The sequence below is a fragment of the Giraffa tippelskirchi genome, chromosome 3 (assembly GCF_054371585.1).
Source record: "Giraffa tippelskirchi isolate mGirTip1 chromosome 3, T2T-mGirTip1v1.2.pri, whole genome shotgun sequence".
NCBI classification, from domain to species: Eukaryota; Metazoa; Chordata; class Mammalia; order Artiodactyla; family Giraffidae; genus Giraffa; species Giraffa tippelskirchi.
Window position 1 is genome coordinate 9971106 of NC_137277.1, and position 23287 is coordinate 9994392.

The 23287-nt window shown below is 58.7% G+C and overlaps 1 protein-coding gene across 4 annotated transcripts in view; it reads right to left on the minus strand.

Moving 5' to 3' along the window:
• The window catches only part of RBFOX3 (RNA binding fox-1 homolog 3), an 82160-nt gene extending 59162 nt beyond the window's left edge, over positions 1-22998 (minus strand). The window contains exon 1 of one of the 4 annotated variants that reach the window (XM_081575726.1): positions 22756-22998. In XM_081575726.1, the coding sequence (XP_081431852.1) occupies positions 22756-22860 (105 nt within the window). In that variant the 5' untranslated portion in view covers positions 22861-22998. The remainder of the gene's footprint in view (positions 1-22755) is intronic. The other 3 variants (XM_081575727.1, XM_081575725.1, XM_081575722.1) reach the window with 3 other exon arrangements.
• Positions 22999-23287: the final 289 nt, after the last annotated feature.

Below are 23287 nucleotides of genomic sequence, written 5' to 3' on the forward strand. Positions count from 1 at the left end.
CGGACAGAAAGGGCTGCCTCCCAGAATCTCCCCACCGGCCCCAGCTCCTCTGGCCCTGCCTGGGCCATGAGCAATACGTCTTCTAACATGACTGCCTTCCAGGGTCTAAAGACCAGCGACATGACCCCCGCCTCCGCTCTCGGCCAGCCTGGATACCCCTCGGCCCTCAGCACCGGCTCATAACGGGGGCCAGCAGAGGGCCCAAGACTCAGAATGTGTGCCTGAGGTTGGTTCCAGCCACGAGGGGAGGACTGGGCTGGGGAGGGGCCAGGGGATCCTCCAGAGGTGGTTGGGGGGAAGAACAGGAGGGAGGGTGGGGGTGAGCCAGCGGGAGGAGAGAAGAAGGGCAGTGGGGTCCAGCAAGGCAGGGTGACCAGTTGTTCCAGGGTCACCTGCACAGAGGGCCAGCCCAGGCTGCTCTCACTGGCGGGCCGGGAGCTTGGTCTTGCACCTGCCTTTCCCCCTCCACTCCTGTGGCTCACCCTAATCGCAGGGAGCTGGGCAGGGACCCAGGGATGGAGCTGGGGCTAACTGTGGCCCAGGGAAGTACGTGGCCACAACCACTGTTGGAGTGGATGCGGTGACCAGTCCTGACCACCTACATGGACATCGAGGCAAAGGGCAGTGCATCCCACAACTGCATCCCAGACCCACAGCTGCTCTTCCCCAGCCTGCTGTGCCTGATGCTCACATGGACCTGCAAACACCACGGCAGGGGCTGGGGGCGAGATAGGAAGGACACAGATCCAGGAGGCCGGGCTCGGACCCTAACCTAAGCCCAGGAGGGTTCAGGCTGAGGGATGGGGAACCCACCAGGTGGGGTTAACTGGGTGCCCAGAGCCACCAGACTGACTGTGGAGTTTGAGGCATTAAAGCACTTTCCCCAGGCCTCTATTTGCCTGGCTGTCTAGTGGGGTTAGGACTTCCCAGGTGGCTCAGTGTGTAAAGAATCTGCCTGCAATGCAGGAGATGCAGGCAGATGTGAGTTCGATCCCCAGGTTGGGAAGATCCCCTGGAGGAGGGCATGGCAACCTACTCCAGTATTCTCCCCTGGAGAATCCCATGGACAGAGGAGCCTGGTGGACTACAGTCCATGGGGTCGCTCTGAAGTGACTGAGCATGCATACACACGCACTAGTGGGTAAGACCCCTCCCTGCTCCCCCCACCACCACCTGCAGCCAGGTGTTGGGATGAGGGAAGGCTGGGGCGGGGAAGGCTGGTGGATCACTGCTCGAGAAATATCTGTGAAGGCTGAGCTGTGAGGCTGCAGAACCACAGGAGCCTCAGGGCCACGGCCTCAGGGGACAGGCCCATTCGGCTGCCCCACTGCCCTCCCCTTCCTTCCTCCTGATCCTCTTCCACTGGGAAAAGACAGCCAGGGTCGGGGCACCTGTTGGAGGAAGGAGGCAGTGGTTCTGGACTCCGGTCCTCCTATAAACTCCCCTCCCTTCCCAGGACGGGCCAAGCTCCATGGAGGAGGCGGCCTCGAGAAAGGCCTGAGTGCCTGTGTGCGGACCGCAGGGGCTGACCCACCTGCCTAGCCTACTCCACTCCCCACCGACCCTCTGGTCCTGAGACCAGGGGGCCACAGGGAGCAGGCAGGAGGGGTGAGGTGGGGCCCAAGGAGTGAAGGCAGGAGGAGGGGGTAGGGCTTGGGGTCTGTGCTCATTTCAGCAAAGTGACCAGGACCAGATAAGACTTCCAGGGCCAGGTCAGACTCAGCCCCTGTGCCCGTGGGGACACCTGCTGCACAGGTGGGCTTCTGGGGGACAAGAAAACAGAGGGACAAATAAGCTGATGGGACGAGACACCCCCAGCCCTCCTGCCCCTGGAGTTTATCTGGGGCCCAGCTGCCATGCACCATAGCCTGGGGGTGCAAGACACTCGGACTCATGCTCTCACACTCACTGGTGTGTGCGACACTCACACCCACTCAGGGTCACATTCATGTGTGTACACTCAAAACACACGTGCACCCTCACATCCCAGGCTGGCCACAGTCCCACCTCCCTTAGGGACAGCTGACAAGACATGCAGAGGCTTCAGCTGAGGGTGTGTGTGTGTTCACACACGTGTGTGCAATCCTGCGACCCCACCCAGCAGCGCCCCTCAGCCCCCTGCCAGTGCCCTCTCTTTAGTGCCGGTGAAACAGAGAAGGGTTCTGCTTGCACCCCCAGGGCTGGGAAGGGTGGTGGGCGGCCGTGGGCTGGGCTGACTTTCCAGGCGCTGAGCTGTGCGTGAGTGATAAGTGAGAATCTAGCTTCTGCTCTGGGGGATTCTCCCGCGATCTGTGGTGAGTAGATAAAGCTGGGGATTAGGGAGCAGCTATAGCTATGGGCCCAGAGCAAAGCTCATGCTCTCCAGACACTACAAGAGGTGGGCGGCCTGGAGCCAGGGCAAGTCCTGCAGACCCCCGCTTCCCCCGCACAAGTGAGGGGTAGACCCTGGGGCCACATCGGTGCCTGAATCAGCTGAGCGTGCAGCGGGCACACAGACCACAGATCAGAGCTAGAGTGACCCTCCATCGATGTCTGTGCACACCAAGGTCTAGGGTCTAACCTTCGGGCGAAGGGCAGTAACCAGAGTCTGCCGCTGTCTCCCCTGTCTGCACACTTACCCTGGACCAGGTCTGGGCTCCCCAGTCACCCGCATCCCCTCCTGTCTGCCATTCCTCTTTCAGAGAACTCTCTGAGACAGTCAGCGAGAGACTCACAGAGCAGTCAGGGAGGTGAGAGTGAGATTTGCCCCTGAGTTGGGCACTGAGTAAGACCCTTATCTGGCCCTGGCCCTCTAGCAATGTACAGCTTAGTCAGAACTACAGGCCCTTCTGCAGAGAATCTGAAGCCATGGGAGGACAGAGGCTGGAGCCAGGCAGTGATGAGGTCACTTGGGGGGTGCTTCCTGGTGGAGGTGGCTTTGCTGGAGCCACAACGGATGTGCAGGAGGGAACAGAGATAGGGGCCAGGTCAAGATAGGGGCCAGGCGAGGTCAAAGTTACAGAGGTGAAATGGACAGATGCTGGTGCTCCTGGAGCCCAGGTGCAGGGTCAGGTTCAGGGTGGACACGGAGGACCCCCTGAAAGTCCCTCCCTGGATGCCAAAGGACCTCCCATGGAAGCCTGAGAGAGGCTGTGAAACTCCACACAGCTCCAGCACGTACCCCGATCCTGTCTCTTTGAAGACCAGCCTCCCCTCATTTTAGGCACCAAGAGTCCCCGTGGGGACAGGGGACAAAGGGCTTTCTCCCCAAAGCTCGAGCTCTGCTCCTGTCCTTCAGTTTGAACCCCCTCCTCTGCTCACTACTTACCCTTTCTGTGTGGCCCCTCCCTCACCAACACCCACAGTCTTGGGGACCAGGTCCTCCTGCAGGGCGGCAGCAGACACAACATCAAAACCGACTGTCCAGGGAGCCCTTGCTGCCACCACAGCGAGCCCAGCAGGGGCAGAAATGGAAAACATTCCCGGGACTAGGCAGATGGGAAAATAGCAGCCGGGTCGGTCTCTCCAGCTGAGAACCGGGAGAAGGAAGACAGACCTGGGCTGCTGTTCCTGCCCCCGTAACCTCCGGTCCCATTAAAGCGGTGGCACCAGCCCAGCCTCACCTCACAGAGCCTGGCATAATGGAGCATTAGAACAGAATTGAATTTCCCTTTAATTACAATGGCCCACAGATACTGTTTAATTTGTAATCGGGGAGTTAATGCACTTTTCCCCTCTTGCCTGCACACACATGTTCTCCCCCGCACGGCTGGGCCGGGACACCCCCCAGGGCGCTGAGAATGGACATCCTTGCTTCCTGCCTGTGAGCATTCCCTCCTCCCGCCCACCGCCCGCCCCTGGCCAAGCCCACTGTACCCGAGATGTCCATGTGGCCGTCACATGTCACACGGCTCACACATGCATGAACCGTCCTAATAGGCAGACAGAAGCATAATTTTTCCTCTAATTACATATTCAGCACTTCTGAGAAAATGAGATTTTAGTAATTCAATTGGACTGAGAAGCAGGCCTATAATAAAATGAAATTTGTAACAATCGTGCAGTTAAATTAGTTAAATGGAGAGGAAGGAGCTGTGGAAAATTGACCCCTCGATCTCCTAAGGACTAATCAGACATTTGAACTGAGTTGTGTTAACAGAGCCCTGGGACGAGGCGGGTGGCGAGGGTGGGGACGTGGAGTCAGGCCTGGTGGGCTGAGGTCGGGGCCTGCAGGGGGCAGACGGGATGGGCAGGCAGGCTGGCAGGCGAGGGGAGTATCTGTGTGAGGCCCACAGGAGGGGGGTGCAGAGAACAGAGGGAAGGCAGGTGGCTGGGATGGAAAAACCCAGCCACTCTCGCTGGGCCTGGAGTTTGTCAAACTGCAGCATTTCAGAGCATCCCGGTGCCACCTGCAGCAGAGGGGATGGAGGTTTGTGCAGAGAGCTTGAGGGGTCATTCCTGAGCAGGTGGCGGGGCTGCCTTGGGGACAGAGTGACAGCTGGGGGCTGAAACAGCGGGGCTGGCATGCTACTCCGACCCCATAACGGAGCGGCTCAAGCTGGGAGAGAAAAGCAGCTCTCCCTCCACCCAGCCCGGGGCATAGCCGCCTCTCCCCTGAACCCTTCCATCTCTCTGGCCCTGCGGCCCCTCCTGGGGGCCTGTGCACACACCTGATGAACCGAGTTTCAGAGGCATCGCTGAGCCTCTGTGTTAGACACACGGCTACAGTCTGTCACTATATTGTACAAGGGGACCGCGGCAGGCCCAGGTGGTCTTTCTGAGGGGAAAGAGGCCACCCAGCTCTGCCCTCTTGGCCAGAGCTGGCCATCGACACCTCGGTACACTGCATGTAAAGATAAGATGTGGACACCCAGCGCTGGGGAAACCCCGGCTCCCAGAAACAAGCGTTTGAATCTGCTCCACAAGCTGGGGCACCGTTCTGGGAGGGGGCGTGGAGAGGCCCAGGGCATACTGAATAGCCTCTTTTTGATTCTACTAGGGCCCCGCTGTCTTCAGGGATACCATTACCCAAGAGAACATCCTTCTGGGAAGACCCAGGCCAGATAACAAGTCTGGGCGAGGGGCCTGGGCTCCTTCCCTGCTGGTGCCCATGTACCGCTCAGTTCAAGGCTGTCTGGTGGAGGAACGCCCAGATGGAGGCCCCCAGTGGGCAGCCGGTACTGGCCTGCTTCCCATCCAGCCGATGCAAAGGGCTGACAGACCCCACTTGTCCCAGGTCTGCTGCCAGGGGCCCCCCGAAACAGAACCGGTTTTCCCGCACTCAGTGCCTCCTTGCCTAGGTGCTGCGGGCGGCTCCGGGCCAGATGGAGGCCAGACAAGCCTGCTGTAGCCCACCCTGCTCAGGGCCGCTGAAGACTGGCCCTTTTGCTGAGCCAGGTAAACAGGCTGGGGCTGCACCAAGGGGGCCCGGCTCCGAGGGTGGGTAGGACCTGCCCCTGCCCTGCTGTCTGAACACTTTCTAGAACGTCAGCAGAAGCAGCTTCCTGCCTGCCTCTGCTGGCAGGGCCCACCTCGGCCATCACCCCAGCAGCTGGGATGCAGGCAGAGGGGAAATCAATACGAAAGCTGAAGCTGTTGGCGTCAGGTTCTGGGAGGTGAGATGAGGTGAGGGAAAGAATCTCTGGGAGGGATGGGCTTCGCGGCCATCCTCGCCTGGGCAGGGGCTGCAAGTGGAGGGGCCCTGGGGCAGGATGTCATAGCCACACCTGCGGGGTGGTGGGGAGACAGGCCAGCCGCCCCGGGACGAGCTCCTTCTGGGGTCAATCCACATAACCCTCGAACTCCCTCGAGACACAGGTGCTGGCCTGCCCCTGATCCACAGAGAGAAGCAAGAGGCTAGGGGGCCTGCCCTCTGGGGGGAGGAGGGCAGGGCCCCCTCCACCCAGTCAGATCCCTTCCTAGGGGTGGGCACCATTTCACCCCTTCAGTCTGGGGGAGGGAGGTGCTGCAGAATGAACGCCTTGAGCATGGCCACCTTTGTCAAAGAAACTAGCATCACTGGTGGCCTGGCCTCCAGGGCTGGGCATCAGCACATAGACAGTAGGCTCTCCCCCGGGAGGGATAGGAGTCCGTGGTGGGGGAGCAGTCAGGCCGGAGCAAGCGAGGTGGGCAGGATGTGCCCTAAGCTCCCCTGTCCCCCTTCTCCCTGCATCCGTCTCATTCAGGGGACCTCACGTCTCACCTGTCACTCTCTCTTCCACCCTAGGTGCCAGGAACAAAATGCATAGCATCGGCTCAAGGAAAGACCCTAGTCCTCCTCGAACCAGGATGAAGGGTGCCTGGGGTATGGGCACCACGGCCAAACTGAGGGGGAGGGGAGGGGAGGGAGGAGAAGGACGGGGGCATGGCTTGCGCTTTCCACCCTCCAGAGCCTCCTGCCCCTAGCCCACTGGGCAGGCTTCCACCTCCCAGGCTGCTGCAAGCCATTCAAATATTTATCCTTGTTTCATTTTCCAAAAGGGGAATGAAGAGAAAGCAATAGAAAGAGAGAGAGAGAGGAGAAAAAAAATCCAAGTTTCTCATTTGAAAGTTAATTAGTCTAATTAGGTCTAATTAAGAGCCCCCAACACAATGCAGCTCACAGATGAACTGCCGGTCTCCTCATTTCCTCTGGTTCTCATTTCAGACCCAGCGTGGGGAAGCCTGGAGGGGGGCCGGCTCTGACATGGGTACGGGTGGGGTCCCCTCCCTCCTGGGGGGCCAGTGTGGGGGCCCACCGAGGCAGAGCCCAGGTAGGCACGGAGTCCTCCACAGCAGGCCTCTCCTGGGCGGCACGGGAAGGACTTCATAGCCAGCTGCCACCCCCGTCCTACTTGCTGGCTCCAGGGCCAGTCCGAGCCCTGTTCTCTGGCTTGATCTGGCGTTTGCACCCAGGGCATGCCCCTCCCTGGGCAGAGGACAGAGGGTGAGATGGTTGGATGGCATCACTGACTTAATGGACGTGAGTCTGAGCAAACTCCAGGAGATGGTGAAGGACAGGGAAGCCTGGCATGCCGCAGTCCATGGGGTCGCAAAGAGTCGGACACGACTTGGCAACTGAGCAACAATGCCCCTCCCCCTGGTTCTGCAGGCTTCTAGAAGTCAGGTGAGGTCAGAAAGCCATTAGCGGCTGGGTCCTGGCTTGGGGACTGGGCACCTGCCCCCGCAGGGGAGAAAAGATGACCCCAGATCCTAGGTCTACAGGCAGGGAAACTGAGGTGCAGGCAGGGTCGATGAAATGTCGCAGAGTTCTGCACCCGGCCTGTGGCGGAGGAGTGATGGGAACCGGGCACAATGGGCCATGAGCCTGAGCTCTGCCTTGGCCCCCTTCCTGCTCCTCCCAGGGCCCCAGCAGTGCAAACCCTGACCCCAGACAGGATTCGAGAGACCCGGCTCGCACCCAGCACAGCTGCCGGCAGGCCGCCAGGCAGGCCCACAGAGGGGGCTGAGCGCAGGAGAGGAGGCCAGGGCAGGTTCCAGGGGAGACCTCCACAGGCGCTGGCAGCCAAGGTTCTGACTCAGGCGCCGCAGACCCAGCAAAGCAGCAGCGGGAATGGCTGGAGGGGCTGATTTCTGAACCAAGATCAAAAGAATTAAGTAGGCTTAGCTCCGAGCCGAAGATGGAGGGGAATTCCTTGAGCCACCCACGGGACGTGAGGCTGTTGAAAGGGGGTAGGGGGGTTCAGGAGGGTGGGGACAGCCTGGTGACATGGAACCCCCCCCCAGGCACTGTAGCCCAGTGAGGGAGGCCCAGCCCCCCAGAGTGTGCCCCAGAGCCGGTGAAGCAGGGGGCTCGGCCCTCATCCGCCTGAGGGAAGTCTCGGGGAGCTCAGGGCCCATCACCCCTCCTGTCATGGCTGCCCCAAGCTGGGTCTGGCTGGGGACTCCGAACAAAGCGAAGTAAGTCACCAAGAAAGTTTTGGATTATGGAAATTCTGTCTGCAGAATTTCTCTGTGGCCACACACCGTATGCCTTTATGAAAAGTCACTGCATTGTACACCTTATAGCAGGCGAGTGTTCTGACGTGCAAGTTACACCTCAACAAAGCTGTGAAATATCGTAAGGGGAAGGGACTGGAGGCCCTGGCCTCTGGGCACCTAGAAACACCCTCAAAATAGTGACCACGTGGACACCAAGGGAGCCAAGCTTGAAGGTGGGGGGCTCTGCTGGCAGGGTCCCAGTTCCTGGCTGTGGCCGTCTGGGCAAAACGGGCACATCATCCCCCATTTTCTGAGCCTTCTCTGTGCCTCAGTTTTTCTCTTCTGTAAAATGGGCTCACAGTCTACATCCTGGGGCTGCTGGCAAACTCACAAGAGATCGGTGCCAGGCATAAGGCCATGAAATGCCAGCGCCTTCTTCGCCCCCTTTCCAGGGTCCATCGTAGGGCAGCATTGATCTGGGGCGGGGGGTGTGCCTCCACGCTGCATCATACCTGGGTCTGGTGGTGATACACAGTCTTCTGACCTCTCACCCTCTCCCGTGCTGCCCCCCTCTCACTCCAAGCCTGCTCGGGGCCCAGGTCTGCCTCCCTGCTCCCAGGAGGAGGGCACCTGGGTGGGTGCTCCCGTCTCCCTAGCACAGCTGTCCACCTCTTGCCTGGATTTCTCGCTCTAGACTCTCCCAGTCAGTCCCAGGGCCTCCGCCAGCCCAGCTCCAACCAGGCCCCCAGGCAGATCCGGAGATGCCAGAGCGGCCTTGGGCAGCTGCCTCTCTTTGGTTGCTGGGTTCTCTCCTCTGGTTCCCAGGCCAGGGGCAGCATAGAGCCCTCCAAAGGCTCTAGCAATTTCCAAGTAGGAGGAAGACGCATAGGTAACAGCTCTCTGATGGCAGGAGGGTGGGGATTCCCGGCTGGATGCAAGCCATAGGGCGTGGAGGGGGCAGTTAAATGGCCAGGTGGTCAGGGCTTTGTTTATGGGAGCTGGAAAACAGCAGAGCTGGCATCGGGAGACTCAGGGTGCCCGGCAGGCTCTGGACGCCCAGGCCCACTGTGATGTCCAGCTCTGAGGGGCACTGACCTGTCCCAGGCACCCTAGTGCCCGCGGGGCCCTGAGGAACTGCACAGGCAGGGAACATTTGGCCAGGCAGGGCCTCCTCCAGTGTACACATCCAATTCTAAATGAAAATAAATCCCCATCATCAACTTGTGAATAGCACAATTACACTGCATTTGCTCAAGCATGAGTTTAAATTGTTAATTTGCTAAATGGAAATATTTAAGATAAACTACACATCTTGTGACCTTATTTTAGCAATTCCTTCTTCCAGATTTAATATATCTGGGAGCTTTAAACAACAGACAAGGCCACGTCCACCACGGCTGACCCCACCCCAGGCCTGGGGCTGGCCACTCAGTCTGCACTATATCATTTATCCCCCCCACTGGATGCAATGTCATCCCCACGGACCCAGGAGGAAACTGAGGCCCCGGGATGGAGAAGGGCCGGGGTCACTGAGCAGAGGAGAGGCAGGCCCAGCCCGCTCACTCCTTCCACACCCCGCCAGTTTCCTCTTGCCCACTGTGACCAGAGAGCTGACAGAAGGCGGAGCGGAGGACAGGCGTGCCCAGGGAGGCTTGGCTTTCGCACAACCAGGGCTCTGCGGGAGGCTCCGCCTGCCTCCAGGCCTGGGGGCTGGGACAGTGAAGGTAGCCCAGCACAGACAGCCCGTGCGTCCTCTGCCAGCCTGCCGGCGCGCTGGTTCATCCTCCTAGCTGCCTTGTCCCTGGGTCACGCAGCCCATGTGTTGGCACATGCCTCTGGGGCAGACACTCTAGCCTGGGGAGTGACTCCATCTCAACTCACAGCCCCAAATTCCTAACCACACCGCGGAGGTCTTAGACATACACGTGTCACCCTCGGAAAGCACATAACCCTCCCCCCAGGCTACCTGCTAGGCCTCGGGGACCCCTGAAAGGGCTCCCCTTGGCCCTGCCCCGCTGCACGGGACCACAGGAATCCTGGTGTCACTTCCTACCTGAGACGTGAGCCTGGAGGAGGTGGGCCCTGCAAGCGGGGCGGAGGTAGCCACCCACTGGCCCTCTGATGTCAGGGTTGGACACTCACGCTTGCTGGAGCCCAGGCACTTGCCCGAGGGGCACCCAAGGCCTGGGTTTCACCAGAAGAAACCAGAGGATCTGGGTGTTTCCTTACACACGCCCTAGGCAGGGGCAAAGCTCAGAAAAATTGCCACCCTCTCTGTTCGGGGGCTCCTTCTCGTCCTCCCAAACCCATCCATCCATCACGTGTGGGCAGGCATTGTGTGGGCCTCTCCCACAAGGCCTCTGGAAGGGCAGCTAAGGATGACTCTGCAAGTCATACTCAGCTTGGGACCAAGAAACCCACTGCCTCTGTGGTCTGCAAGCCTCTGAAGGCAGAGCCTGTGCCTTCCTGCTGCGAGACCCGCTCCAGTTCCCAGGAAACAGTAGTGGCCAGACACACAGTGCCCTGCATGGTGTGATTCTGTGAATCTGAAACGTCCAGAACAGGGAAATCCAGAGACACAGAGCAGATGAGGGGTTGTCGGGGACTGGGGGGAAGGGGAGTGATTGCTTAACCTACACGGAGTTTCTTTGGGGGTAGAACTTGACAGTGGTGATGGCTGCAAGACTTTGTGAATACACTAAAAACCATGAAACTGTTACACACTTTATAAGGGTGTATTTCACGGCATGTGAATTACACCTCCACTAAAAAAGGAACCACAGATAAAAACTATATAGTTAGAAGAAAAATAAAAAGGAAAGAAAGAAAGTGAGAAGGAAGGGAGAGAAAGAAGGAGGAAGTGGGTGGCAGAATGAAAGAGCCAAGCTTCCCCTCTGCCTGGCCCCCGAAGACTCCTGTCCTTTGGGCCTCGAAGCCCCACAGATGGAGTCGGGCTCATCTTTGCTACCATGGCCACTCAGCCACTTGCCGGCTGGGCCTGGAGGGTTGCCCGGCTGGGTGGTGTCAGAAAGGGTGGTGGGTAAGACAGAAGACAGACCCTTTGCTCCCTGAGGTTGCCTGTGGAGGGCGGGCAGGTCTGAGTCACACACGGAATGTCTACTGAGCATCCTGGGGTACCAGGCACTGTCCTAGGTGCTGGGAAGACAGAGTGAACACCCCAGTCCTCCCCCTGGTAGAGGCAGACAAACAAGTAAAATGTGGAGTGCGCCAGAAATCCACACACCCCCTGAAGAAAAACACGGCAAAGGGACGGGAAGAGAGCAAGATGGGGAGGGGTGGCTGCACTTCTAAATGGCTTAATAACAATCAAGAGGGGTCTCGTGAGAGAGTCGAGTCTGGGAGGAAATGAGAAGGCATGTCAGGCGAGTGTCTGGGGACTGGCACTCCCAGCGGAAGGAAGACATGAGAACAAAGGCCAGGAGGCTGGAGCTGCTGGGGAGGAAACACACTTCCTTCTGCTCAGGTAGGCAAGCGGCCCAGCCATCGCAGGAAACCCCTGCGTCACTCCCTTCCAATGCATCTTCCCCGCCAGGCTCTCCCTGGTGGTGCAGAGGTGACCTGTGACCTTTCCGCCCCTCCCTTGGATGCTCCTCTCCCCTCCCCGTCCACCCAGGAGGTGCTCCCAGGAGGCCACCTGCCCCCCGGCTCCTCTCTGGCCAGGTGTCTGTGGAGTGACTTGGGGGCACCAGGCGGGTGCGCGTGGGGCCACCGCCTGCTCTGGAGCTGGGGAGCTGTTCTCTCATCTATCTACCTTGCACCTGAGCCCCGGAGTGCGTTTATTCTGGGGATGGCAGGATCCAGGAGGGACTGCCTTCAGCGGCAGCTGGGCTCAGACCAGATGCTAATGCAGGACACGAGGTGAAGGTGTTCAGCGTCCAAAAGGGCAGAGCCAGATGTTCACACGTGTCTGGGGGCACTTGCCCTGGTCCAGCCCAACAAACCTAAAAGGAGGCTGGAGGAGTGCGCAGGACCCGAGGGTCCTCTGCTGGGGCGTGCAGCCTGCCCTGGTGCCCACAGGAGGACCCCTGGGCCAGTGAGGGAAAGGGGAGGCCTTTCTGCACCAAGCAGCCAGGGCCTGGGGGCTCACAAGGGCCGGGGTGACGTGGTCATGGCCCCGACCACGAGGGGTAACCCACTCATCACACACCAGCACCAACCTCAAGACAGAAACCACTGATTCCACAGGGACCTTCCTTCTCCATGACCTGTCTGTTAGCATGTCCTGGGGCACACTTCTTGGGCAAAATCTCCTCCGTTCACCCCGCCTTATTCTCACTGCCTGCTGCAACAGGCCCCATCATCTCTGCCCAGTCCTGACCGTTGCCTGGTCTGTAGTGTCCTTTCCATCCCAGATTCATATCCTCCTTACCTACAGAGCTGATCATGTCACTGCCCTCCTCTAAGATCTTCCATGGCTCCCTATCACCTACTGAAAAACGGCCACATTTCTCAGCCTAGACTCAGAACCATTCCCATCGTCATTCTTTCCCTCATGCCCTGCATACTGGGCAGTCCGGGAACCCGCCCTGAACCCACTTAACTCTTTGTCTCTCCATATAAGCTGCCCTTTCCCATTGGGATGGTCCTGCCCACAAACTCACCTGCGGCAGGTTTCAGTCCCATCAATACCCAGCAAACGAGCCGAGCTCCCCTGAGCCTCCTTCCCAGTTGCCCCAGGTGGAGCTCACCTCACTCCTTCCAGACAAATCTGCTGCCCATCTAGGGCAGCCACCAGCCCCACGTGGCTACTGAGCATTTGAAATCTGGCTGGTCCGATGCGCGCTAAGCCATGAATGAAAAACACAGTGAATTTCACAGATGTAGCATGAAAAAAAAAAGCATGCCAAACATCTCTGTCATATTTAGATTGGTTAAATGTTGCAATGAACATATTTTGGATTGGGTGAAATACAATATACTATTAAAACAAACTTCACCTGTGTCTTTCACACAGGCCGATAATGGCTACTAGAAAACGCAGCGTCACATGGGCTCCTGCTGTACCTCTACGCTGCTCTGTGCTGGAGGCTGGCAAACTTTTCCAGCAAATATTTTGAGCTCTGCGGGCCATATGGTTTCTGTTGCATCTGCTCAACTCGGCCACTGCGACGTGAAAGCTGCCACAGACAGCGTGTAAACAAACGAAAGTGGCCGTGTGCCAACAAAACTTTTTTTTTTTTTTTTAAATAAAAACAGACGGTGGGATGGATTTGGCCCAAGGATCCCTGCTCAAGATCACTGGTTTCCAGACTTCCGAAAAGGACTACTTAGTGAAATGTATTTTTAAAAAGAGGGGTGGTGGAGGATTTGAGTTGCCAGCCTTTTATTTTACCAAATAAGGACATTGAAAATGTGAACAGCGCGTGTCACCGTCACTTACTTAAAACAGACATATCACACACAAAAGTGAAGAGATTCATCTTTATGAGAAACGTCACTATGCTTAGATTCTTCATTTTCCCACTTTGCCAGGGGTAGGTGGAGACTTTGTCAAGGACACAGCCCATCGGCAGACTGGCCCCAGGAGCCAATCGGGCTCTGAGACCTGCAGCCACAAGAAGGATCTGAGGGCCACCTCATCCACATCCCCCTAAAACACACCAAGTTTTGGAGCCACGCGACTCCCCCAGACTCCCTCTGTTCCACGCCGATTCCGACACTGGAGGTTTACAGAGAACCCAAGGTCTGTGTTTCTCACTGGCTCCCCATACTGCCCATCCGTAGACCAGGCTTCGAGCAGCGAGGCCTAGAGCTGACTTTCTGTGATGATGGAAAAGTCCTGGATCTGCCCAGCATGTTAATCACAACACTCGGGGAGCACAGAGCCCTGGAAACGTGGCCAATCTGAGTGGAGTGGTGCCGTATGTGTAAAATCCACACCAGATTTCAAAGACTTGGTACAAAAACAAGAATGCAAGCTATCTCATTAAGTGTTTCAGAGTAATCATATGTGATGGCATGGTATTTGGGATACAGTGGGCTAAATAAGGGCTTCCCAGGTGGCGCTAGTGGTAAAGAATCTGCCTGCCGATGCAGGAGAAGCAGGTTCAATCCCTGGGTAGGGACGATCCCCTGGAGGAGGGCATGGCAATCCATTCCAGTACCCTCAACTGGAGAATCCCATGGACAGAGGAGCCTGGTGGGTTATGGTTCACAGGCTCGCAAAGAGTCAGACATGACTGAAGCGACTGAGCATGCACACATGGGTTAAATAAAATGTATTATTGAGACCCATCTCACCTGTTCCTTTTCACTTCTTTCAAGCAGCTACTAGAAAATGTAAACTTTCCCACTGGCTGGCACTATATTTTTATTGGACAGTGTTGCTCTAGAGCTTCTGAGGTAGAGAAGCAGTCAGCCTTGTTGCATTCCTCTGATCACGGGGAACTTACCACATCACATAACAACCAGTGCAAAAGCTGCGAGGTGCCAGTTAGAAATGTTTTTAGAGATTTTTCTTTAAACCCACTGCCTGTTCCCACCCTCTGCTCCTGTCCAGGCAGAAAGAGTCTGTTCTCCCTTACATGCCAACCTGCTGACCTCAGCTGAGATCTGGGTTGAGTCCCTACGTGCCTTTAACTGAGCCTGAACACACCATGGTTCGGCATGGTAACTTGCCTCCCAAAATACAATTGGGATGGAAAAACCCACACATTCGTTCTCCATTTCTAATCCCACTTCCAGGTCTGGGCAGAGCGGCAATTGGAACTTGAACGTTCCTGACTCTTAATCCAGGACTTTCCCCATCACGCCTCCCCCTGCAGCTCGAGTCAGGTTAAGTCGCACACCACCCACCTCCTACGAGGACTGTTTCCGAGGGTCTCATCTTGGGACCCCTCTGCACACGTGTCCCAGGCCCTGCACACACCACGGACTCAAACTGCCCGAGCTCTCTTCTGGCTTCTCAACACACACAACCTCACATGTGCACAGTATACAACCTCACTTACACACGCAAACATACACTCGACCCCCTTAGCACAGCACAGGTGCAGATGACATCTGTCCAAGTGAGACGGTGCCCTGGGAGCCATGATCTGGGCACAGGGTCCCCCTGGGGACGGGGACAGCGTGAGTCCTGGCGGAGCATAGCCGGTGCTCCCGGCTCAGCTTAAGTGCTCGCTGCCCTCTCAGGGGGACCTGCCGCCCCGCCACTCGGCCTCCACTGCGTGTCCTTCACGTCCACCTCCACCCATCACCATTCTAACCTGCTTTTCTGTGGATCCGTCCCCTCCCCTGAGCACCAGAACAAGAGCTCCATGAGGGCAGGGAGGACGCCTGGCCAGGCAACACTCAGGGGCCCCCGGCGCTGCTTTTGGACAGTACTTTGGCTCAACCCTCAGCATCCTGCCATTGGTATCCTGGCTCTGCAGATGAGCCACAAAGGCTCCGAAAGACCAGAGTGCTCTAGGCCAGAGGGCCAGTCACGGAGGGAACCAGGACGGCCAGTGTCTGCCCCCATCCGTCCCCCATCCGGGGTGACACAGGGGGACCTACGGCTGCTCCAAGGCTGGTGTGGGGTGGCTCCTCTCAGGGCCACCTGGTGGCGGTGACCCTAGGGGTCTACGTGGGACCAGCCCTGCACCGGCTCGGGGAGCGGGACAAAGCAGCCTCCTTCCAGCTGGAGGGGCTCAGCGGTCAGTGGTCAGCCCTCTCCCGCGAGTCCACACTGCTGCCCTGGACAAGTTCCCACAGTCAGATGCAGAGCTGACTCACCACGCCCGGCACACCCGAGCTGCCCGCTGGGGCGATTAAGAGGCTGGATGCCATGCCTGGGTGGGAGACTCCATGCCTGGTGATGGAGCAGGTATCGGCTGGGGGTGGGGGAGAGAGTAGGGGCCTCTGCACCTCTAGAAGTCCTATGGAGGGGAAGGAAAGATGACGTAAAATCCCAACCGAGAAGCCGGACACAGAAGCCCTGGCCGTGAAAGGAAGGCACTGGCTGGCTCCCCTCTCAGACCACAGCTGGGCTCTGGACATGTCCTCGGAGCCAGGAGAGGAGAGCTGTGTGCTGCTCCTAGAACCAGTTCACTCTGGTCGAGTGGGACCTGTGAGCCCCAGGAAGCAGAGGACAGGGGGCTCTTATTCTCAACTCTACACCCAGGGCCCACTGCAGAGCCTGGGACAAACAGCTACTGCATAAATAATTCGTGGCTGCTGACCCTCCTCCTCCCCCTTCTTCTCTTTTGACTTCCTGAGCTGCTCGTGGGTCCCCAGAGTACAAAGACCTTGCCTGCCCTCCTGGGGCTCCTGACTGCTCACAGGCTGCTGACCCATCTCTGTGGTAGCTGGTGCGGACCTCGCTGTGGCAGGTGGGCTGGCCCCAGAGCCACCCATGGGCTCCCCGGAGCAGCCGAGCCCTCCTGCCCAAGCCCAAGTCCCAGCCCCACCCAGTCTCCTTCCAGAACTGGATTTGCTCCCCTGGGGACCCTGGACACGAAGGACCACAACCAGCTGTGATGGTGACGCAAAAGGCTGGAGTCAGTCCCATGGTCCCAAGGAAATGCAATTTGTAACGCATGCGCAGCCCCGGATGGAACCATGTAACAGTCTGGCTGATGGGTTGACAGGTCATGGAGGGGGCTGGAGGGGGCTGCACGGGCTGGCCAGAGTCTGGGGGAGGAGGAGGGGCTGGAGCCTCTGGGAGGAAGTCAGGGGTGAAGGGGAAAACGGCGCAAGGCGCAAGTGAATACGGGAGAAGTGAGAACATAGGCTGGGGGGAAGGGGAGGAGAGGGCCGCAGAGGCCCAGCAGCAGGGAATATTCTAGGGGCAGCTGCTGACCCGAAGGTGGACAGGAAAGGCAGAGGACTGGAGGAGGCACGGAAAGAGGTGCTGGAGAAGAGGCATGAGGACGGACAGCAATGTGCGGCCTCGCTGGGGTCCCCAGGGGTCTGGGGTGGTCGTCAAGCCCCCTCTGCCGGCCAGCAGTGTACTGCTGCCAGCTCCCGACCTCCCTCCTGACACTGCCTTCCTGTGAGGGACCACTGTCTTTGACCCAGTTTTGAGTTGGGTGCCAGGTGCCACCCCAGAGCTGGCTTGAGGCCCTGCCAGCCTCCTGCCTCCCCTCCTAGGAACCTGATACTCTGCTCCAAGCTGCCTATGGGTGACCGTCCCCAGCACCGAGGACAGGAGACGGAGGGCACTTGGGCTGGGACCTCAGCTTCGCCTCCTCCACGGGTGGTGTCATTCTGTGACCCCCAAGTTGTGGGGCTCAGTGCCTGCCCACTGGCCTGGTGGGCTGTGGGCATCTGGTCATGCCAGGGTGAGAGGAGAGGCTGCAGTCAAGGTCTGCTGGGCTGCAGTGTTCTTCCCTGCCCTCTGCTGACCTCCCAGCACGCCAACTGGCTGTCGGCCTCACCCATGCCCGCCAGGCCTGCTCCTCTGCCCCGGGAAAGCCCGTCCCTGGCCCCATGCACCCCACCTCTGGGCAGGGAGGCCCCAGAGCAGAGCTTCGGGTCTGAGGCCACTCAGCTCTTCCCAATCTTCACACACTGCTGGGTCTGACCCTCCTACCCGAGGTGGCCCTCCATCCACGCCCAGGGCTGGACCCCCACCTCGGCCACCACTCGTTGCCACGCTCATCGCCTGTCCAGCCAGACATAGCAACTTGCTCCATGCTCTTCAGAGAAACCACTCACCCCAAGGAGCAAGATACAACAGGCCAGGCCCCTCAGGTTTCAGAGGCAGGCTGCTTCCATGTTCCCCAACTCAAGGGTGCAGCTGCCTTACTTCTCTTTTGCACACGGTGAGGAAAGCGGCTGCGGGGCGAGGGGGGGTACTCGCTCCTCATCAGTGTGTGATTTCTGGGGTCCATCTACCTGAGCTAGATCCCGGGCTCTGCTCCTCAGGGACTTTACAAGTTAACTATTACCTAACCTCTCTGTGGGCTTCCCAGGTGGCTCAGTGGTAAAGAATCTGCCTGCCAATGCAGGAGACCTGGGTTCGATCCCTGGATCAGCAAGGGATTCCCTTCCTGGAGAAGGGAATGGCAAGCCCCTCCAGTATTCTTACCTGGAGAATCCCATGGACAGAGGAGCCTGGTGGGCTACAGTCCATGGGGTCGCAAGAGAGTCGGACATGACTGAGCGACTAAATAACAACAAAAACCTGTGCGAGCCTCAGTTTCAACTATAAGGTGTATACATACACTCCGTGGATTCAGGAAGAAACATGCGTTGCCAAAGAGCAAAAACTGGGGAAGAACCCACAGAAATAACCGAGTTACTTGAGCAATGAAATGATGCAGAGTAAGCTGGTTTCCCACTAAGGTTGGATGGTTCAGGGCACAGGCAGCTATAATGGAGCCATCCCTGGTCCACATGGATTCCCCGGGGCGGGGGTGGGGCGGGGGTGGGGCGGTGTATGAGGGCCCCTTGACCAGTTGGCTCAATTTAGAATGAGCGTCATGCAACCTCAACTACTGGTCTGATGAAGTTCTCCAGTTCAAGGGATAATTTTTAGGATATGACGGCTCCGGCCACCAGTACAGACCCTCAATAGCATGTACTTCTGAAGATGCAGGTGGAAAGTTGCTGTTTCGTGCCTGCTCCTGTCCGCTGGCTGGGGAGTACTCACAGGTACGTTATGTCACCACAAACAAGCGTGTCTCGGATGGGGTCCTTGGAATTGCACCGCGGTGATGTGCCAGCAGCCCAGGAACAGATACGAGATGCCCAGGCGTGCACAGAAGGTGCTGCCTTTGCTACGGGAATTAATCCTCAGTAAAAATTCCAGTGACTAGCAGCGCTGCTACCCCAAAGAGAACGATTCTTAATAAGAACAGAGCTTCCTAACCAACCTCAAAACAGACCCTAGAATTCTCTGGCCTCCCCCAAGGGGTCTTCGGGTTCCACACCCCAAAGGAATACTTTTCCTATCAACTCCAAGAAACAATCTGTCTTCCATCAAGAGGCTGGATGGACACACCATGTCCTCTGAGGAAACTTCCGGTGACCAGCAATGTTCACGCCAACAGCAACCAAAGCTGTGATTTCACCTTGATTAAGAATGTAAAGACGACAAGATGGACACAACTCTAAACACAGCCCCTTGGGAAGACCCCAGGTGCTCAACCCTCCAGGGTCTGGTCCCTCTCTGACCTGCCAACAACCTGCCAAGCACAGTTCCCGCCTCTGTGTCACCAAAGCTCTTTTATAGAAAACTTAAGGCACTTAACATCTCTCTCTCCCCCCGAGTGATTCCCCGGCTTCCCAACTGGATGTAGTGATAATATTCTCTTTTTTAGGACACTACAGCTTAGTAATAAGTGATTATCGTGACAAAAAATCCCGTTTGGTGGGTTTAAGGGTTTTTCTTCCCACTCTCTATAACTTTCTTCTACTGGAACCCAGACTAGCGCCCCCCACCCCCAACCCTCTCCCAGGAAGACTTGCTGATATTCTGGATTTCCAGATGAGGTCCTTTTTGCTCTGAAAGATGCTCAGCAGCAGTCCCACCCTTCGCTGGCAGCAATGTACCAGGACAACAGTCTCTCTGTGTCCCATCCCTGGATCCCCATTAGGGACCGGATGTGGGGGACCACAGCCCTGGGCTGCCTTGGAGGGGGCTTTGGATGAGCCAGGGCCCCCAGGTGGCAGACTGGGAAACCTGGCTGAGAGAGGCTGAGGCCATTCGGGTGAGCTCTGATGGAATACTGGAGCCCACGCTGCAGCTGGATTGCTCCTGGTGTTGGGTGACCTGAAGTCCTGCCTTGAACTGTTAGAACTCTGAAAAATACCAGCACAGCTGAGACACTGAGAGGAGGGACGCCTGACAACAAGCTCCTCGAATTAATTACAGAGCCACTGCGTCTCAGAGGGGACCCAGCCCCGTGCTCCGCACACTCAGGGTGCAGCCCAGGCTGTGAGGAAAGGTTGATGCTTTCATAGAAGAGAGAACAGAATTCTCCTGGTGGAGGGTTCATTTTCGAATTTCCAGTTCGAAAGACTCTATATGTTTCAGAAGCTTGCCTGTTTAAACGCGCATCTTAATGCGCCGAAAACTACGTCTCTTGTCTTGCTTGATTTCACGTCTTTTGCTCCTGTTATCAAACGTGTGTTGAGACTGAATACACAGCCTGCATATGGCACCAAGGCTCACTCATGCGGAAGCCCTGCAAGCCTTCGGCGGGAGCCTGCAGGGGAGGCAAGCTCCAACTCTGGAGGTCTGGCCGGGGCCGCCCTGAGCCCCTTCCCCTCCCAGGACCGTCATGTCCAGGGGATGCGGGAGGCTGTCTCACTTCAAAGGTGGTTTGGAACACGTGGGCTCTTGAACTGAACGCTATTATTTGTTTGCTGTTGGTCCTGGACCACCAGGTCTGCGTGTGCTCCTATAAAAGCATGTCCCCACAAACAGCCAGGAAATGGCTGCGTTCTAGATCTTTCCCAGTCCACTGAGACACACGGCCATCTCCTGTACAACAGCTGTGAAGGAAACTGGGTGCTTCATAGCTTGGTCCAAGGTACACACTCTGGCTTTCCCACAAACAATTCTACTCATGGCTGATGCCCACGTGGGATGGGTCTGTCTCGTCCGTGGACTTTTTACCGTCCCCCCGCCCCTATGGAAAGCTCCAAATGCCACCAGCGGGGGACGCATCCACTCACCGCTGGAGGAAGCGGGTGCCTTGGCCCCTGGCCATTTTGGTGCATTTACCCCAACTATGAGCACTGTTCTGACTTCATCAAGACGATGCAAAACGTTTGTCTGGCATTTTTTGGAGGCACGCCGCTACTTCATCTTAAGTCGACCTCCCATCCAGCCTGGGAGGGATGGTCTTTTGCCCTCTGTCTCAGAGGAAGAGCCTGAGGTTCAGAGAGGGGAAGTGACTTGCCTAACACAGCCAATAAGCTGTGGATTGGTCTCCATTTCTACATTTTACTCATGGAAGCCTTTTCCTGAAGCCCAGAGCATGCCTGTCAGGGAGCCTGGGGGTGAGGCAGATCCTGGCTACTTGGAGTGGTCGGTCCCATGACCACCTGGGAGCGTTTCAGAAATGCAGATCCACAGCCCCCCCACCCCCGCCCCAAGATCCCCAAAGGACTCCTGCGCTCACGGAAGTTTAGAAGGCGACGGGAGACTGACCTGCGGGGCGGACCCGCGAGGTCGCACCCTGATCACCTGCAACTCAGTGACGATGGGGAATTTTGGGAGTCGGCCCCGGCCTGGGCTTGGATGCCCGCGGCCTGTGGGTATGGGGGCCCTCTTAGCAGCTCTTGTTGCCACTGGGCTGTGTCCAGGACTGCTCAGACATCACAGGTGGTCCTAAGGAGGATGAGACCAAGCACCAAAAGCTCTGGATCGCAGGCCGCTTCCGGCCGCCCTCTGCTCCAGATCTGTAGTCAGCCCCCCATCCCTTCCTTTGCAGTTGCTGACATTTGGCAATTCCTGCTGCGTGAATACTCGTAAGGGGCCAACCCAAGCACCCAGCAGCCTTGGGACACAGCCGAGGACCCCATCTTTCTCTACTTGTCCCCAGCTTGGGCCACCTCCGATGGCTCTTTCTTGGCCCCCTGGAGAGCCCACAGGGGTACCAAAGAACAAGAACCCACCATCCAAAGGCCCTGCTCCAACTGGACTTCTCCGTGTCTCCAAGAAACACACACTTCTGCCACCCTCCCTTCAAACACACCCCTGGGGGAGGTGGTGGAGGAACACGGTCACTCAGGCCTGGCCTGACCCTGACCATCAGCCTTGGGGTGGCACCCTCTGCCCTCTGCCTCCCATCTCCACATCCGGCCCAGGGTACAGACCTGGTCCTATGGGAGCCCTCTCTCTGGGTCAGGCAGGCCCTAGGATGGTCGGCCTGAAGCTCTCCTGGCTTCACCATCTTCCCCCTTCTAACCCAGGCCTCCCCAAGCAGTCACCTCGACCCTGCAGGCCCAAGCAGAGGGTGAGGGTCCTTAAGATAAAGAAGGAGGCCTCACAGCACCGCGGAGTCGGGGGTGGGGTGGGGAGGGCAGGTCGGAAGGTGTGGGCAGCTAGGGCGGGTTAGGCAGGGTACTGCAGCCCCCAGCTGGCTCTGGCCAAGCTGGCACTGGGAACTGCAGCCCTGAGAGGCCAAAGGGGGCTGGAGGAGCCGAGGGAGTCCCCTACTCTGTCCCCAGTACAATGTCCCCACTGATTCCGCACTGGGTGGGATCACAGGACTCCCGCCCCCGACACCACGGCCCAGCAGGCAGCCGGCAGCTGATGTCCTGTGCGCACCTCCCCGTGGATCGTCCTGGGGATTTGGGGGCTCAGAGTCCCTTGGTTTCCAGCACCCCCCTTGCCAGCCCGAGCTTCCTGCGCAGCCCCGCAGATTGCAAAAGTCTGGCCCAGCCCCCTCCCGGGTTGGAGCTCCCGGGGCCTCCCTAACCAGCCCCACCAGGCGGGTGGCCCGCCTCCCCCGAGGCCCGGCGCGCAGTCCCCGCTGCAGCAGAGCTCCGCGCCCCCGTTGCCGCCTCCGCGCTGCCCCCTGGCATGCCGACCCGCCAGAGAGGGGCCCCGCGGCCCGGCGCGAAGTTCCCCAAAGTGACCAGGGCGCCGAGAACCCCTGCCCCCTCCCCTCCCCTCCGGCTTCCCCCGAGACTCCGCCCGCCGCCCCCTCCCGCGCCTTCGGAAAAGTTGCGAGCGACGCCCCAAACTCCAGCCCCCGGCCCCGCGCCGCGCGCGCCCCAAGTGCCCCCGCACTCGGCCGCCGCGCAGGGGCGCCGTTCCCCCCACCGGGCCCCGGCGCCATGACGCGGGGAGCGCAGCGGGGCCCCGGCGGCGGCGGCGCTGAGGCCGCCCAGTGCGGGTGTGGGCGGCGGCGCGGGGCGCACGTGCGCCGGGCTAGGGGCCGGGGGCCCGCTTACCTGTTGGAGGTAGAGGAAGGCGGGCGGGCAGGGCACGGAGTGCGGGAGCATGCTGCCGGAGTTGGACAGCAGGAGGCAGCCCGAGTTCGCCATGGAGCACAGCATGGGGCGGCTGGGGGGCGCCCGGCGGCCGAGGAAGCTCTGCGCTCGCTGCGCGGCTCGCACCCTCCGCGCGTCCCTCGGTGTGTGCGCGCGCCCTGCCTCCCGGGCGCCCTCTCGGTCTCCTCCTCCTCCTCCTCTTCCTCCTCTGGCCCTCCCCTCCCCCTCGTGGCGCTCTTTAAGAGGGAGGCATGGAAGGAAAGCGGCGCGCCTCTGCCCGGTGCTCCCCTGCCCGGGCGGGGACGCTAGAGAGAGAGCGCGCGCGAGAAGATGGCAAGGGAGGCTCTATGCGCGAGAGAATGGCTGGGGGGGAGCCGGGGAGAGGGAGTCCGTCACTTTGGAGCCACCGGAGCCCTGTCTGCAAAGAGTGGTGCGTGTGCGTGTGTGAGTGTGCGCGTGTGCGCGCGTGTGTAGCGGTGGGAGGGGGAGTCCC